The sequence below is a fragment of the Parasteatoda tepidariorum genome, chromosome 4 (genome assembly GCF_043381705.1).
Source record: "Parasteatoda tepidariorum isolate YZ-2023 chromosome 4, CAS_Ptep_4.0, whole genome shotgun sequence".
In the NCBI taxonomy this organism is placed as follows: Eukaryota; Metazoa; Arthropoda; class Arachnida; order Araneae; family Theridiidae; genus Parasteatoda; species Parasteatoda tepidariorum.
Genome location: NC_092207.1, coordinates 17,935,399 through 17,955,419, shown reverse-complemented (window position 1 = coordinate 17,955,419; position 20,021 = coordinate 17,935,399). Strand labels below are relative to the sequence as shown.

Genomic DNA, 20,021 nt, shown 5'->3' with positions numbered 1-20,021 from the left:
GCAAATGCGAGTGCATCAATAAATAAATTCTTTGTTTATTTACAGCCTTTATTTATTTACGTTTTGTAGAAATATTCATTCAAAAATAAATCAATAAGGGAAAGATCGAATTAAATTACAAAATTTAAACTACATTTAAAAGACATCAAGAATATTTTAAGTTTGACAGATCAAGAAATATGGCCTATGAAGAAGACTTTTTCTTACTATTATTTGCTGATTTATTGATTCACAACACAGAATTCCGATGTCAAAAATTATTCATGGCTCTTTTTTGACTCGGTGTTTTGACAACTGTAATTTGAACTTCCCAACTCATTGATAGATGGTCGGAATGAAAATTATGGTTATCATTTATTTTAACGAGAAGAAAAGATTATAGCGCCCTACATTAAATCAAAACGTATTGACTGAGGTTTTTATTTGTTCGTCTATCTAGAAATAGTAGGAAATATTTACCAAAATATTTTAAAAATAGTTTAAAATAAATATATTTAAACTAATTGGTTTAATTTTTTTTTAAAATTACTACTAACACATCATAAAAATTAACACACTATTTAAAAACTAACACATCATAATTCACTACTTTTACTGTGTTAGTTTTCAACAAAAACAATTCTATATAAGACGCTTTTAATCTTGTGAGGAGAGAATACAGTATAATTCGGATAATATCAATTATTTATAATCAATGTATGTGTTAAGCAAAGTGCAAAGTTTGCTATAGGATTTCGATAATAGTTTATGTACATGTTACTAGCAAATACTATATGATTTGGATAATGTTAGTTACAATGGGGAACAATTTTTTTTAGTGAGATATTTCTTGACAGATTTAAAATATTTTCGTATCACTGATTTCATGTCTGCAATTTGTTTCTATAAACTACAGATTTTTTAAAAAAAAAAAATTACTTTTTCAGTCTATATTTTGTCTAAATGTACAAGTTTAGAAAAGCTATACACAGAAGAGCCATTACATTATGACCACCCTCCATCTATAACAATGGGCTCGCCCAGGAACAATGTTTTCATGGGGCACATTAAGACCCATAATCATCATAGAATAATCCCTGACATCTGTAAGCTACTTGAACATAGTTGCAGACCACCCATTCATGGCAACAGTTTTTCCTGCGTGGGATGGTGTTTACCAACAGGGTAATGCACCATGTCATAAGGGTCGAACATTCCAGTGACTATTAAGTCATGTCTTGGCCCCCAAATTCACCTGACCTTAATCCAATAGAGCATTTGTGGTCCTACTTGGAAAACCAAATTAGTGCTGCGACGCTACCCCCTCGCAATGTGAGGAAACTACAGGACCAGTTGGTGAGCGCTTGGTACCAGATACCTCAGACTACCTATCAGCACCTTGTGGAATGAATGCCACGGCTGGTGCTAGCAGTTTTGAGGGCTAAAGGTGGTCCTACATGTTATTAGCAGGGTGGTCATAATGTATATAACATATGCTCTTCGGTGTATATAGCAGAATGTCGACTAAAAGGGTCAAAATCGACTAAAAATGTCGTTTAAAAAAATATGTAGCTTTTGGAGCAAAAACTAATTCCAGATTTGAAATCCTCCCATTCGAATTAATCAAGATCAAGTATTTGAATGAATGTAACAAAAAATTTGCTCCTCAGTGTTATTTACAGTTTATTACCGGCTAAGTACGAAACTTCAAAATTTTTCACAATACCTAGGCATTGTAAACAAGTCGAAATTTTACTGGTAACATATACATAAACTACACAAAATTGCCTCTTAACACTTAATGATAATAATTGCCTAGCATTGTGGCGAATGCCTAGACAATGTATATTAAAGTCGGGAGTTTCTACCGGAAGAAAAAAAAATATTTGGATATAATCTGAATAAATTTGAATCGAATCAAATGACGTGGAATAGAACAAAATAAAATCCAACTGCATATCATTGAATGTAATGGAACATCATTCAATCGAGTAGAATATAGCCTAATTAAATCTAATGGAATATGTTATAATCGGTTCGATTATATCGAATTATCAACGACCAATATAATTGCATCAAATGGACTTGCAGCAAATAATATATGATCCAATTGAATATCAACCATAATTAAATCGATTATATTCAGTTCTATTATGATCGATTTGCCGATTATATTATAATCGTCTGCCATTTTGGTATCCACATTTACCTTCTAAATTCAAAATATGTTAAAATCGTAGCGTATATATTTCATTTAAAATAACGTTTTCTGAATGTATTTCTGTTCATGTAAGCCATAGAAAAAATTATGCATAAAATGTAAATAAATCTGAATATTTAATGAGGTTACAAACAGTTTTCTTCTACTTATAATCATTTTGTTTAGTGTCAGAAGAAGATTACAGATGTTCGAAAATCGGAAATTATTTTAAAAAATGAAAAAAAAAAAACATTTTTTTTTTAAATTTTATAAATTTAAAAAAAAATTTTTTTTTGCCAGCAAAAGTGTATTAATTTTTTTTCTTATTTAAATAAGTTACTTTTTTTTCAGCATAAAACTTCTTGCATTTGCACATTCACTCTAAGCACGTTTAACCCTTTCGCGCCGACTGTCACAAATACGTGCCAGCATAAAACCGTATGAATCAGGGTAAAAAGATGAAACTGGTAATCAAAGTATTTCTTTAGCAATTTATTTGTGGGCGGAGTTATAATTGTTTGATTTATTTAACTCACCATTACTTTGTTCAAAATAAAACTATTTAGTTATACTTCGAATTAACATTGATTATATATATGATTAAACTAACAATATTTAAAGTTAAAGCAAAGTAAGTCTGTCAAATTAACAACGACTACATTTAAGTTACCGTTTTTTATTTAATTACAACTTGATTCTGATTTAGTACGAATGCTTTTCTGAATCACCCGACCCTAAGGGGTTAAGAAAGCATGTATCATAAAAATTTAATCTTTACAGCTAAAATAAGATTAGTTTAAAAAAAAAGGATAAACTAAAACTGCATTTAAATTAATCTATGGAGTATTTTTCTTGGCTTTTGGAATCTGTATCTAATTAATTTAAAAATTGTCATTTTTAATAGACACACTTTTAATCGGAGACTTGGAAGTCCATTTAATGGCGTGGCCTTAAAATAGGCCTTAATTAGTTTTGCCTATTTAACTTAATAATTAAAATCTGATTAATCCTGATCAAGATGTTAATTTTATTAAAAACTCTAAATCAGAAATTATCCAGATTCTAATTAATTCAGATTTGAAACGCGAATTTTTTTTAAAAAAAAACTTTGAATTAGATAATTTTTGTTAAAAAAAATTTTTTGCTATGGTTGTTAAAAAATAGATCCAAAAAAAGAAGTTAAATATGCTTCGGGATAAACTTTATTATTACATTTTCAACATTTCTTGGAAGATAGAATAATGCTCTTCACTACCTGTTGCTACTATCTAAACCAGTGATTCTCAACCACTGTGCCGCGGCACTTGTGTGTGCTGCCAAATTCGTTACATGTGCCATCAAATATTGGAAATGATACAATAAAAATTATAATGCTTTTTTTATTACAAGTAAAGTTTAAATTAAAGAAAAGTCTATAGATATATATTATTATATATATACTTTTTATAATTTTTCCGCACTTTAACCGCGTGAACATCTCTTTGTGGGCGATTGTCTTGTCTCTGACAATCTTAAAATAAGAAGGAAGTGTTTAAATTGTGTTTGACACACAATTTGAAAAAATGTTGAAATTAGTAGGAAATTTAATGACTATTAAAATTATTAATTAACAAAGGCTAAAACAAGCTAAATACTAACTTCCAAGCGAAAATGAAAGCTAATCATTAAGGTAAGCTATGCAATTAATAGTTATAAAAACAAATTAACAAAGGATGACTAGCAAAAAAAAAGAAAAGCTAGCAATTAATAATTAGCAAAAAACTAACTAACAAGAAATCGCAAAAAATAATAATTAATGTAAAAAAACTAACAGTTAATAACTATAGAAAACAAGCTAACAATTAATAACTAGCAAAAAAAATAAATAACTGTTACTAACTAATAAAAAATTAGTCGAAAGAAATAATTAATCCCTTAATAAACGTGCTTTTGTAGTACATATTATTTTATTTCACATTCAAAATTATTATCACAAACTATTTAACACGGTGTATTATAGGTAAGTAAACAACTTTTAAACTAATTTTTTTTTGTGCCGTCAAATTTCAAAATCGTTAAAAGTGTGCCGCCCCAAAAAAAAGGTTGAGAATCACTGATCTATACAATAATAGAAAGATACTTAATAAAATAATGTTTTCTTTAATGGAAATAAATATTTGTATCATTAGTTACAAAACAAACTGCATAAATTTAAAATAGAATAAATTTAATTTTTCCTTAAACTCTTATGGGAATTCAAGAGAAAATTATAGTAAGATTTTGTTTGAAATTTTTCATAATTTAAATGCATTAAATATTTATAAAATTAAACATAGAATAACAAAATAATATCATATTTTCAAAAACTGAAATTTCTTATATGATGAAATATAATTTGATATAATTAACATTCTTAATATGTTCTAGAAATTTCTAAATTATCGATAGTAATTTTCCTTTTTTGACATTTATGTTAATAACATTTTTAATTAGTTTCTGAGAGAGAGAGAAAAAACACTAAATGTAACTTAATGTTTTAAATTAATAAAAAAAATTTACATTTTTAATTAAATTCATGTTAATCTATTAAAAAGAAATGTAAACTGAAATAAACCATACGCAACAAGAAACGAAATAGGCTGAGGATTTTTTTAATTTAAATGTATTCATTTTAAATTTATCACTCACAAAACAGGAGGAAAATGAAAAACATAAACAGAAGAACGAAAAATTAATGTTCATGCAATAAGTTAATTAACTTTTTCTTATTGCATGAACAACCGGTATACGATTATAATCGATTATAGATTATATTATCAATTGATGACCAATTATACTCTCAAATATAATTCATTCAAGGGTATAATAGGGGAAATTTTTTCGAATCGATTCGATTGAAAACAATTCAAATATAATTTAATTGAATATTGCGAAAATAATTGTCAAATTGATTCAAATTTTATCAAATTAGATGCAGACTATTCTCCTTTATTTTTTCTCCACTCATAACTCACCTCTTAAACAGAGTGAACGGTAAAAACATGTATTACCGTTCATGCATCGAATTAGAATAATGTATTATTCTAATTCGATGCAAATTTTATTGGAACGATTTTAGCAATTTTTCCTCGATCAAAGGTTAGCGTGCATCCCTCTACGGATGAGCATGTAGATACACACACGCATGCATTTTTTTTCGAATCGATTCGATTGAAAACAATTCAAATATAATTTAATTGAATATTGCGAAAATAATTGTCAAATTGATTCAAATTAGATGCAGACGATTCTCTTTTATTTTTTCCATTCATAAATCACCTCTTAAACAGAGTGAACTGTAATAACATATATTAATGTATTATTTAATTCGATGCAAATTTTATTGGAACGATTTTAGCAATTTTCCTCGATCAAAGATTAGCGTGCATCCTCCACCGATGGGCATGTCGACACACATATGCATGCATTTTTTTTCTTCCCCTTTCCTATTTCAACGAAGTTCATTATCCCAACTTCGCTAACAAGACAAATTAATAATACTGCTAAAATAAAAATAAGCATAAAAAATTAACAGAAAAAAAAAGTCAGCTGTTCTTAGCACCATATTTCTAAAATCGTTTTTAGGAAGAAAGGTTTTTAATTTCACAATGATTTCTTTAACTCTATCAACTCATCTAAAATTACATTTATACTAACCGACCTCTTAAGTTGCCTAATAATAAATTATATGCAAAAAAATTCACTACTTTCTTATTAACAATTTCATTATACATCCGGTGGAAAGGAACCCTTTATCAAGAGGGGGGACGTGGGGGGAATATTTCAGAATTTAGAAACACATGTGCGGACGGAGGTCTAGGCCTCCTCGAAGATACGCGTGCGCGCGCATGCCGCGACGGCTGTCTATAGTGTCACGCGTGGTTCGAGCCCCTCTCAGTCCCCAGGAGGTACTTTTTCTATCTGATTTAGCATTATCATTTTCCACCTTGCCTTCTTTTAAATATGTTCCCCTCTTTTATTTAATTTTAGAGCATTAAGAATGTTTTGATGCAGTTTATTCACCTCGTGATTTATGAAATCAGTTTCATATTACACAATTGAAGAGCTATATGGATGAAGACCCTAAGAAGGGACGGATTAAAGAAGGGGGACTATAAGGGCTGCAGACCTGGGCCCTAAGAACTTAAAAGAATAAAAAACTGGTATTTGTACGTTTAAAAAAAAATTTTTTTAAGTCAAAAAATTTTTTGAAGATTAGTGCATTTTCGTTTAAAATACAACATTTAAGAATTTTTTTTTAACTTTTTGGGTAAAATTTTTTTATGAATTTTGAATTATTTGTTTCATTCTGAAAGTTGTTTGTTTATAAACTTTTCTCTTCATAAATTAGTGCGAATTTTGCATTGGAACTTGAAATTTTAACAAGTTTCAGAGAAAAAAGTAAACAAGTCCTGTAAAAACAATTTTTCAAAACATAAGAATTTGCTCTTACCCACTTTAAAAATGTCAAACAACCAAAAAAAAAAAGATTTTGTTATGATGATTCCGATATTTTTGAAAATTGTTACTAAAAATTAATAAATTCTAATTTACGTTTTATTTTATTTATAAAAAATAGATACTAATAATTCATAAATACAAGTTACAATTTATGAATTATTTTTGACAAACCAGCTAATATAAAACATGTTTCCGAAAAATTTTAAGGTCATTATTTTTCATTTTAAAATTAATTTTGGTGGTCTTTAGTGGCTTTTTTGTTTTACATTGTTCAAGAATTTTAAGATCAATATCCTTGCTTATTATTTAGTTTAATCAGGGATGAGAGCAGTCACAAAGTAGAAAAGAGTAAATCCAAGAATGAATATATATATATGGGCAGAGCTCTAGAACCTATAACTTTTGATAATAAAAAAAATAATAGGCACACTATTTTTACACCTCCAGAATTGTTTGAAAATGCATAAAATATCAGAAAATAATCATGAACATCGAAAATTTTGACGCCCTTATAAGTATAAACAAAAAATTAAAATTTTTGAATTTTCCATATTTACCCTTTATTTTTCCATCAAAAATTATTAGTATCATAAATAAATTGAAAAATTTTAATTTTAAGTTAAATTGTTATAAAATGCATAAAAAGGCTTACTTTAATTATTTTCAGTCAAAAAATATCTTCAATTAGTAAAACATAGGGAAAAAAATAATTTCTGATGTGTTAAATTCAATTAATTAATCCTGAGGTTACGGTCTGGACAACCTAGGGAATAGATCGAAAACTTAACTCAGATGCAACGCAATGCGATGCACACAACGCAGAAAATAAATTAGGCAATGACAAACGTGTGATCAAAATTTTGATTGATTTTAACATTTACTTTTTAGATCTGCGTCTGGTTACGGTCTTGACATCGTTACCGTTACCTCACCGAATGACAGTTTGTGATAAATTCGATTAATTTATAATTACTGCAAATAAAAATATTTCTCTATAATAATGATACAAGTTTGTTCTACTTTAAATAAGCTTTTGGAATATCACTAACATAAAACTCGCAGAATTGGATTGTACACCTTTTTTTTCAATTTTCGCTGGTTACTGTTTGACGTGCCAAAATTTGGCGACAAACTTTAAGTGTTTGCAAACGTCAATATTCACTAAAAATATCATTCAAGAAAATATGATAGTACAGCTGAGCTACTAAATTATAATTTTAGTGATTTTCAGTTTTTTTTTAACAGAATATATATTGAAAAAAAAAAAAAGTAAGCACTCTAAGCGACACTCATGAAAAGTTGTCAAATGTAGGATTGAAGTAAGAATTAGCATCCAAATAGAGTCTCGGTGCTGCCATCTGGTGTGGCAGAAACTAGACGTCCAAATTAACCTGACCAACGGTATCTCACCCATTGTGGTGGTCCTGAAAGAGTGGATACCACCTCTGGAGAACGCACTAGGTCTGCTCATCGGCAAGACCGATAATGCAGCTCATTGGAAATAAAATAAAAAGTAAGAAATGAAAGCCAAAAGTAAGTTACACGCGATCAAAACTGTACGTATCTTAAAGTTAGTAATGCATAGTTATTCCTGTAATTTTATTAGAATTAATTTTCGCTTATTATGTTATATATTGATAAGAAAAATTTAAAGACATATAGGTAAATGATTCCTAAGATTCGCCCATATATATATATATACTATACACACAAAAATTTGACAAAAGAGTGCGATTTTTAAGCTTGTAAACCATGTGATTATAAATCCAGATGATTAATTTTAAAATTGTATGAATATATGAATATGAATCACATGCATGATTTTAAATTGAGAGAATATGAATCCCGATATGAGGCTTTTAAATCACGTAAATATGAAACTCTATATCGAATTTAAAAATTGCGAAAATACAAATCATGATGCGTAATTTTTAGATCACATAAATACACGATGTGCAATTTTTAAATCGTGCGAATACGAATCCCAATGTCTAATTTTTAAGGCGCGTATAAATACGAAAATCGATGTTGAATGGGCTTGCGCTCTCTACCCCTATTTCTACTCTAAGATTACAACCGCAAAAACGAATCACGACATTGGATTTTAAGCTCACGTGAATACGAAACGCTACGTAGGGTTTTAAAACCGCGTATATACAAATCGCGATCTTGGATTTTTAAATCTCGTAAATAAGAATCGCAATGTACGATATTTAAATCGCCTGAATAAGAATCGTAACATTCAACTTTTAAATCAGGTAAATACGAAAATTGATGCTTGATAATAAAATTGCGATTTTAAAAATGTATAAATAGAAAACGCGATATTGGATTTTTAAATCTCGTAAATAAGAATAATAATGTACGATATTTAAATAGCATAAGTAAGATGGCAATGCGCAATTTTTAAATCAGGTAAATACGAAAATCGAGGATTGATATTAAAATCGCGTGAAAAAGAATCGAGATATTTGCAAAGTCTGGACTTGGGAAGGCTTGCTTGTATTGTTTTTGCTTAGACATAATAAATAAAAATTTACAAGATTAATTGAATGAACAAATAAATATTTTCACCGCAAATCCAACTCTATTTTTTTTCACGCTAGAAAACAGGAAGCAGCGACATCTGAATTGCGAAAATACGAGCTATCCGGTGGACGAATAAAAATTCGAAAAATCTTATTTTCTGTGCGTAAAAGCGGAGAAAATAGTTAAAATGCAGAAGGGTTAGCAGCTAGGACGTAGGTCGAATTTTCTGTTTATCTTTGAAAATCGTAAATAAATATAATTATTTTATTTCAACGACTGACTTTCAAAAAAAAAAAAAAAAGCGGGATACTTATAAAAAAAACGAAACTTTTAGAGAATCGGAGTTTTTGATAATAAGGTTGAAATTTGAGAGGCAAAAGTGAAAAAAAAACAGAAAAATGTCATCCCTGTATGAAGATCAACCAGTTTTATCCCAAGGAAATGATTTTTAAAAAAATTTCAGAGGGAGGAATGAGGACTTCAATACTTTCGCTCAGCGTAAAATGAAATTCCTCATAAAATATTTTAACTTGTTCTAAAAAAAATTTGCGGAAATTAGTGGGGAAATTGTTTGGTAAAATTTTGCACCTCATCTGCCCCCTTTCTAGTTCTCTAGTTTTACTGATTGTCATCTAATTTACTTAAGTTGAGAGAGTTCGGTATTTTTCATCCATTTAATTGTAACTAACTCTGAAACAAGTAAGCTTTCCTTTTGCTGTTAATGTTGTGCTCGGTTATTAAAGCAGAGGGGGTGCGATTGTTCTTGTTTTCCAGTGGCGCCATCTAATGTCAAGAATTAGACTTCTGAAACACCCATTAAGTCACACACGTTTTATAGGGCGGGCCCCACACTTATCCATTCATCCACAGATCGTAATTTTTACTCGAACCAAAGAGCAATCAATCTCAACGATATATATATCCGTCGGTGAACAGACGACCTAGTTTTTGGGTTTACGACTACTAATGTTCACCTCCGTAGCCTTGTAATTCTGAACTAATCCAAAAGACAAGGAAACTTCTGGATCAATACTCTCAGATGCATTGATTTGTTATGAGAACATGGAGGACTTTGTGACTCGACAGATTTAACGTGCACCAATCACCATTTACTACACGGCGAGTCTTCGGTCGGCAGGGAACGAACCCATGACCTCATGGACATGGGCCCAGTGCCCTACCAAGCAGGCTATTCCGGCCCATCTCAACGATATAATAAGTTTAGTATATTCTGTGTTGTTCTCAAGGTTTTTTAGACTAACATATAATTTCTACAAATTGAAAACCAGTAAAAATATCGCTGATGTTTTAAAGAAAAAATAAAGATGGAAGAAAATATATAAATATTACAATTTTCTTCCTTTTTCTTTTTAAAATTATGTTAACTTTAAAAAAAGCTTACAAATTTTATGGTTAAATTCAAATAATTTTTAAATATATACATATATTTACAAAGATAGAATGTACGTTTTAAGTCATTCTATAAAATTTTCAAAACCTTTGAAGAAAATTTTTCTTAACCTTTTTTTTCTTCCAAATTTAACTTTTATTTCAAATTTAAAATAACGTGAACGTTTTTAAATGCACTTGGAACATTTTGTTACTCACAAGATACTCGAAGATTGCCAATTCATCAATTATGTACTGGGAAATTTAAAAACTTGGGCCGAATGAATAATTGTTGTTAGTTAATAAAAAAAGATCTTTCCTTGAGAATTCTCTTCCCTCCCCCAAACTAGCCCCCGCGATTGCTTCTCATTTAACATAGTAAAAAATATCGACTTATAGGAAAAACGAAGATGCTGCTGTGAATAATATATATAATTGTTATAAGCTTGAGCAAGAATATTTAGTTAAAGTTAATCGAAAGAAAATGAACTATTACCTGGATTTGAAAAATAATTAACTGTACTTCAAAAATGATTTCCTGTCTCAATTAAAAGAAATTATAAGTAATTTTACTCATTATCCAGAATTATATGATTATAATAGTTCCAAAAGAAAAGGGTTTTAATCTCACTTGAATTAAGATTTTTATTTAGTAAAAATTTCAATATAAATGTTAAAATTTATGTCTGACAAGATCTAATCTCTCTCTCTCTCTCTCTTTTTTAAATTTTATTATCAAATCAAACATGAGCTTATAAAATAAAGACCTCCAGAGAGAGAAATAAATTTTCCCACAACAATGGTTACATAGTACTTAATTACTTAAAACAAAAGCAAGAGAAAAATTCAGGATAAATACAGGTAAATAAAATTACAAGAACCTTGAATTGGTAAAATGAACTTTTAAAAAAATCGTCAATCAAACAAATCGGAGGAAAAAGAACTAATAAAACAGAATTAAAAATGCCAAGCATGCCAAATTTCAACTCTGTAGTTGCAGTTCCAAAAGCTGACCAACGTGGTATGTTTTTATTTATCAAAAGTTTAACAGTTTTTTAACTAATGATTGAATATTAATTTTTTTTATTACATCTAACTCCATGAGCATTTTTCTACAGACCTCCATAATTCCAAATTTTTAAGTCTTACAGTTTTTACACAGAAAAATAAAATGTAACCCAGAATAATGACATCGCTTATGATTTAAAAACATAGAGATTATGTCCATTTTCCACTAATGTTACAAATTACAACTTTTTAGAGCATATGAACTTTATTCCAAATATATGAATGTCTCTCATTAAACACAAAATCGAAATCCGAAACACAACTTTAAAACTTCCTGTTGAAAAAAAAATTAAAAATGCATGGATTTTATTAAACTTTTCTTTTTTTTATTTTAAAAGTACAATTTTTAAAAATCTGCAACGGACATTTTCAAAACATTTTTAGAAATGTTTTGAAACATTTGTATGCTTTCCATTTTTGAACATTTTTATGCTTTCCATTTTTGAAGAAAACACATTATAGTTTCAGATTCCTTAATTCTTTATTTTTAACATTTTAGTTATTTATTTATTTACTTACATTTGCATTCAATAATTTCTCTGCAACATTTTGTTATTATGTAGCATTTTAAAATTCTAAATTTTTCCCATTTTTTTAATTTTTAAAAAAGTTGGATTAATCAAAATCTACAAATTTTTCTCAATCACCTTTTAATAGATAAAACCTAAAAATAAACATTATCAATATATGTATGAAAATAAAACACTAAAAAATATATATGTCCTAGATTAATTGAATAATGTTATTTCTTACAAACATTTATTTGTAAAATTTCTGTGATATTCCAGTAACTCTTTCTAGGCTTGTTGCAGTGATTTACAAAGTTTACATTTAGACTAATTTGAAAATATATCATTCATTGTTTAACTAGCCTGATTTATTTTGGTAGTTTGCAATGAGCCCAGCATACTTAGCCTAAAGAAATTAAATCTGAGTAATTCTTTGCGCATTTTTTAAGTAGACTAAAGGCATATGGACTGATTGTAAGAGGCCTAAAAATATCAGGCAGATTAGAAAATATTGAAGACTTTTCCAATCAGCCTGGCATATAGTAAAATGCCAGTAACATCTGTAACAAAGTTGATACTTTACAATTAATTGTAGACATATATAAAAAAAATTCATGCTATCTTTTATAGGATTTGTAACATATTGTTTCAAATGGGGAGAAGCACATTGTGCAGCGCTAGTGCGACGTAAATGAACTACAACAACAACAAATGAGGAGAAAATGATTCTGCATCAAAATCCAACAAGAAGAAAAAAATGTGAAGTAAGTCTCATCTCACTTTCAATTAAGATAAGAATTTTTTTTTTACAATTTGAAAGAGTATTCATACAATAATTTTTTTAAACTTAAAATTCCAAAGTTAAAAAGATTTTTTTTTATCTATAGTATCACTGCTAAACATTGATTTTATATTGAAATTATTTAAAGTTGCTATTTTAACATTATATCTAATAATAAATCAACTTTATTTTGCTCAATTAACTAACATATAAAATAAAAAGTCTCATAAGTTTAAATGGGTAATGTAAATGTTTCTTTTTATTCTTATAAAATTTCAAAAAATTCAATTGAAATGGAAAAAAATAAACTATGTTTCAGTGTCAAGACACTTTATTTAAATAATCAATATCTAAAAGTAAATTGCCAAATTTCCCATCACGGAATGAATTTATAAACAGTTCAGATGCTCTTTTGAAATCTGGAACAGTTTCCATGTATCCTAAAAAAGATGAACAATACATTATTAACATGATTCTATAATTTAAATTAATGACTATTCTAATGACTAATTCTTTTTCTTACTATAACTGTAAAAATATTCAATGAAATTAAAAAAAAAAATTGGAGCAATATTTAATTAATGACAAAAATATTTTAAAATTTGAAAGAAAAAAAATGTGTTAACAATTTTGTGAGAAATGAGTAATTAAAGGAGCCTTTTTATACTGTGCATTCCCAGAAACCAATTAAAAATTATATTTTTATATTTTTGTTATTAATTATTTTTGGTAACTTATGAAAAAAATCCAATTTAAATATCTTGAAAATTTAAAAAGTTTCTTAAAAAGTTTTCTAAGTTCTAAAGTTCTTTAAAAGTTTTTCTAAGTAGTTTTTGTAAATTTTGAAAGAAAGCTTAGAAAAGTAAGGGGTTTTTCACAAACTTCCTCATGTACTATTAAACAAGATTTAATAACCAATTATAATACCCTGCTATAATTGACCGGATAACAAAATGTGATGGAAGCTTGTGAAAGGAAATATCTAAAATATTACATATTTTAATAAAGGATAATCCCCCATAATGCCCTGGTGGTAACATATCTTGTTTAATTGTTAACGAAATGACATTTGGGGAAAACACTTTATCATTCAGAGCTTTCTTTTAAAATTTCATAAAACTATGTACTTAGAAAATTGCTAGAAACTATTAAATTTTCAAAATGTTAAAATCAGACTTTCTTCTTTAGCAACCAAATATGATTTACTACAATTGAAACACTTTTTAAATGTTTTTCCAAGCATGCATTACAAAGAACTATACTTTAAACACTGATATCATGCACAATTTTAAACTAATTCAAATTTTAAAATAATAATTTTGTTATTAATTTAAAATTGTTTCAAAAATTTTGTTTAATATCATTATATATTTTTCAAGTTATGCATATAAACGCAAGACAACAAGACAAAAAAATAATTTTTCTTCATTAAAATATTTGTATCTCCATAAATATTTCAGCTACGCTTACTAAATTTCATGCAATTAATGGTAACCAAAATAATGGATACAAGCGTATTGCGACATTTTCTGGCATACGGTGTTGAAAAACACTCTTTTTTATCCATAATTTATTGCTGATCTTGCAAATCCTGAAATCTTTAAACTTTACTGATAAGTATAAGAAGTTGTATAATTTAAACAAGTTATTTCAAAAAAATTGTCATAAACTGAAATTGTCTCTTCCATTATTGCATGGTACTGTATTTGGTCATAGGTACATAAATGATTCTTCAGTTTTATGACAGGCGTAACCAAGTTATAAAATATTTATCTATTGAGAAATTTAGGGATAATGTCAAAAAATGAAATTGTCTCTTCTATTATTTTAAGGAAGTGTACTTGTTTTGGCAATGTTTTTTTTTCCATCACAATAAACCAACAAATAGATTTACTTACACTTATTACATTACTTTATTTATATAGCCATGCAGAAGATGCTAAGATAACTAGGGTGAACATGCAGTTTCAAAATGATAACCTGGCTATGACAATTTCTTACATCAGAAAATTAACTGGAACTGAACAACTCGTTTGTATACACTTTTATTTCTTCCTTTTTGCACTTAAAACACTAATCATACATAAAAAACATAACAATGTTGCCTTGGAAGAAATTACTGTAGATCAATGAAAGCCGAAGATAAAATGAAACTTCAAAGATGTAAATTTATTAAGGAGGATCAATTGGATGTCAAAGATGTAAATTTATGAGGGAGGATCAGTTGAATGTCAAAGATGTAAATTTATGAGGGAGGATCAATTGGATGTCAAAAATAAAAAGAATTTTTTGGTGCAGGACTAGCGGGCAGATTTTAATAAAATTTGGCATGAATATAGAATAGAGAATACAGAAAGAGCTTGAACACACGTGATAAACAATAATGCTCATTATAGCTTGAGAGTATAAATCAGTGCTCACAGGAATAATGAGGTGAATTAGCACACTTCTTACAAGTTTCATAGTGTGATTTCATATTGAAATCAAGACAGTTTAAAAGTTCCTGTAGCAATTGTTCCCATTTATTTAGATGTACTGTTCTTTGAAGTTATTCTTTATTTAGAAGTAAGTACTGTTCTGGTTTTCTATAGAGGAATGCAACGTCCTATTGTCCAGAGCCTCTAAGACATGCTCAGTTGGCTAATTTATTTGACGAATAATTTCAATTTTTAGAAAATTGTCAATTATATTGACCCCTGAGTTGTTGCATCCATTAAAATAAAGTCAGAGTTGACCACGCACATGAAAGTTGTTGTGGCTTATTCCTCGAAGTCTAGCTGCAAGCCAGACCATGTCCAGAAGGCCGTGAATCCTCAAAAAGTCATAAACAATAAGAGGTCTAAGGTCTTCATGCAAAACCTCCATGCAGTGGAAATGTTCTGGGAAGGCCTGTCTTGACGTGTACTGAAGATTTCTGTCCATCAATATATGCAAACACATGAAAATAAACATAGGGCACCAAGATTTTGTTCATGTGCCCTAAACCAGGGTGAGTGCCTTTCTCAAAGAGATGGAGCGATGTGTAGCCTTTCAACAAGAAACCCGTGCAGGCCATCAAACTTTGTGCATTGTAATGGTTAGTTTCTTCGATATTGAATGCTTCCCTTTGAGCAGTGAATCCACTTACTACCTTGATATATGTAAAAAAATTAACCATTGTGACAGCGGAGAATTAAGGGTGTGGCCAGATTTCTGCTTAAATGGCTGCATATCCTTTCATGTTTTTAAGTGAAACACTTTGACTGGTTTGTCGTATAGGAATTAAACATTGGTACCCTACATTCAATTCTTAGTGATACAGTTGATTCTGATTTTATTTTAATAGACTAGAATGTGTGGTTGTCAAAACCTCATCTGGTCAACAATTTTTCTATTCTAGAAATTGGAAAACTACTGCCTGATGTCTTCAGGCCTCAACGTTATAAAACATGCTTGTGATACCATGGAGAGAGCAATTGAAACTGCCATTTTGTAGGACTAATATATATTCCCCAATCTGTAGTTGTTTCAAACTTCACGTATTTATAAGATTATTGAAAGCTTTGTTTGCTACAGAAATAAAATTCAACATGTTTCAAGCACTCAAAAAAAAAAAAAAAAATGCCTATTTTCAAGACTTGCCAAACATGACTGGAAAGAAACAAAAATGATTTGAATTATGAAACATAAAGTTGCCAACAAAAAAGAGTAAAACCAGAACAAGCAAAACCACAGAGGCAGAGGAAGGTAAATCAGGGAAAATGCATTTCCGTGGGCTATAGAGAAGTGGTGAGGACCTAATGTCATTAACAAGAAAATCAGTATTCATATGAATAAACAAGATTGAAGGATATCAAGATAAGTTGATGTGTTTGGGGTGAAAATAACTTCAGTATTGTTGAAATTGATTTTATGTGCAGCAATTCATAATGGACATATTTCTCATGCTCCTTAAGTCTACATTTTAAAGCGTGCCTAGTTTAATGTAACCAAAGTTGCTCTGAAAAAGCATGTGGTAAATGCTCAAGTTATTATCAAAACTAATAGGATATTCAAGAGATTTAAATTTAATTTTGTTAAGCATAAAAATGACTTTAAAATCAAAACAGGAAAGAGAGAAAAACAGTAAAGTAACAATCCTCTGTAAGGATTAGAAAAAGAGGGCTGTTTGGGTTTACTGAGTTTAACAAGAGCTGAATCAACTATGGAAGAATTAAATCCACCATTAGCAGTAAGCGAGTGGATAAAGTTAAGTTTAGAGTTTAAAGAAGAGTCGATACAAAATTTTAGTGTGCCAGAAACATTTTTTTTCCAATGCCCACCTTTTAAAATGACCCACCTAGGCATCATACAGGCATCTGAAGGGCAGATTTGTTGGCCACTTTCAGGGGCACCCTATTAGGAGGGCCAACGTTGCTCCCACAGTAAGGACAGATAGTACAGAGAAGGAAAGAACATCCATGTCTTGCCCGGGATTCGAACCCAGAACCTTTCTGATGCAAGGGCAGTTCCCTAACCCCTACACAGGTTGGTCGGCGTGTGCCAGAAACAAAAGTATGAAATAATTAGGCTGATTAGTATTAACATGAGGGGGCAAAGAGGTAGGAAAAGGATCAGAGTATTCAGTTACAAGAAGATCTATAAAAGATAAAGAAAAGTTAATTTCCACCTCTAAGGTAAGTTGAATGTTGGGGTCAACCAAAAGCAACAATTGAAAAATCAATATCACTGTCTACTAAGATAAATGTATCACCAACAACCATGAGAATTTGAACAATTTAAAAGCTTTTTATTAGAAATACAACATGAATAAGTCACAAAGGATGGGAGAGAGAGCGGGTTGCCCATGACTAAACCCTCAATTTGTTTATAGAAATTACAATTGAATTGTAAAGCAGTTTGTGGAATACAGGGATTGACATTGGAGAAAATATCTTCAATTTCAATAATAAAACTGTGAAATTTTTTCAAAAAAAGTTTTAAACAATCAATAGCACCTAAAACGATGAAAAGAAAACAACATAAAAAGAGAACACAATTTTGTTGGAGGGGGAGTTGGGCAACAAAATCATGGGCATTTTGAACTGTATGGATGTTATTGGGAGTTAAGAGGTTTGATGATACATGCTAAATCGCGATCAAGTTCATAGCACAAAGTATGAATGTTAGAGACAAAAGATCTAAAAGCAAGTTCGAGGCTTGTGAAAGTTATTAAAGGCATAGAAATGATCACAATTGAAATTACCGCAACTTAAAATAAAAGGAATGACATCACATTTAGTGTAGACCAAAAGAGTACAAGAACTTTTTATTTTATTTCTAATATTAGTAGAATCTGAAGAGGTAGGGTCAGACTTAAAAATTGTGTAAGGGCCAGAAGCTAACATCTCTCTATTCTAAAAAAAAGTTTTTGCAGTTAATTTTGTCCCCTGAAAAACTTTTTAACTACGTGATGAAAATCTAAGATTAAGGAATCAATTCATTCAGAATCTTTCAGGGAAGACATTTAGGGCATTCAAATCTTTTACATAATTTTAAATTTTTATTTATTTTAGTTTTAAAGCACGATTTTGCAGTTAATAATGAAGAATAACCGCTGTTCACAACAGCCAATGACATGTCTGAAAACGGCAAGCTTAAAAAAGCGATTTACAAGTCTGAATTTTCTTTTTCAGAGATGCAACCAATCACAAAATAGTTAGAGTTTCATTCTTCAGTTTTACAACATCTCAACTTATTTCGTATTGATATATTGATTAATCTGATTATTTGTTTTCTAAAACGTTAATTCGTAAGTTTAATCTGGTTAAAAAGAAAAGACCTAACATTACTAAAAAGTCGCAACTCAATGCGAAAGCTAATCGAAAGCGGGAAAAACGTAAACTTCATAGTATAGAAGAAAATAATGCTCTTTTGCTTATACAACCTAATGATGATTCAACTAACAAAAAAAAAGTTAAACTAACAAAGGTTGAGCTAAAAGAGAATGTGTGTAATTGCTACACAGTCGCAACAACATCGACTTTCATTTGCCCACATCAAACCAGACCTGTAAATACAGAAAATGTGGTTGGAATGCACACTGTACCAATTCGCTTTCGCAATGTTGACAATGATATGGACCAAAATCCTAATCCACCTATTTTAAAATCAAAACAACATGAGTTTGCTGGTGATTTATCGAAATTGTTACCTATCAAAGTGGCAAAACATAGTCTTGGCAAAATGTTTTCAAAATGCAGTTATTGTGGAGCTTTGAGATTTGCTTCTGCAAAAGGGCGCTCTGTTAATTCTTGCTGCCATAATGATAACATACATATACCTCCGCTGCATGAATATCCTTTATTTTTGAAAAACTTACTTCTTTCTGATGAGCAAGAAGCAAAATTATTTAGGCAAAATATCCGTGTATACAATTCATCATTTGCGTTTGCCACTTTTAGTGCTAAATTTCTTCAAGATGAAAGCAGAGGTCCACCGTTGATAAAAATTCAAGGACAAGTATATCACCATGCGACAACATCCCTAAATTCAGCAACCAATGCTCCAAGGAATGGACAAATATATATTTATGACAGTGTTGAGGAGGCTATTAAACTACGCATGAATTTAGACAATCTTCAGTTGACAAGGCATATTGAAAAATTATTAAGGGAAGTCAATCCATATGCACAGAAATATCGGATGCTCAGAGATTTAACTATTCATGATAGTGAATTTGTTTTACAATTTCAAAGATTTATATTCGATGATAAAAGAAGATACAATAAACCTACTTCTTCTGAATTAGCTGCCATTATTGTTTCCAAAGATGGTGTTGTTCCTGTATGCGATTTAACTGTATATCCTAAACAAGAAATAAGAGAAACGAGTATAATAAACCAAAGATCTCAACATGCTGATCCTATGGTCTTTCCTTTACTTTTTCCTAAAGGCGATTTAGGATGGACTTATCAAATGCCTTCGCAAAAAGGAAAACAAATAAGTCCAATTCAATATTATGGGCATAGGTTAGCCTTACGACCTAATGGTCCTTTTAACCCGTTATTGCATGCTGGAAAATTATCTCAGCAGTATGTGATAAATTGCTATTTGTTGGTTGAAAGTC

The 20,021-nt window shown here is 29.5% G+C and overlaps 1 protein-coding gene across 1 annotated transcript in view; it reads right to left on the bottom strand.

Moving 5' to 3' along the window:
* Positions 1-13,247: 13,247 nt before the first annotated feature.
* The window catches only part of LOC107448722 (mitochondrial GTPase 1), a gene marked incomplete in the record, with an annotated part of 37,947 nt that continues 31,173 nt past the window's right edge, over positions 13,248-20,021 (bottom strand). The window contains 1 exon segment of the mRNA XM_043044147.2: positions 13,248-13,374. Within this exon segment, the coding sequence (XP_042900081.2) occupies positions 13,256-13,374 (119 nt within the window).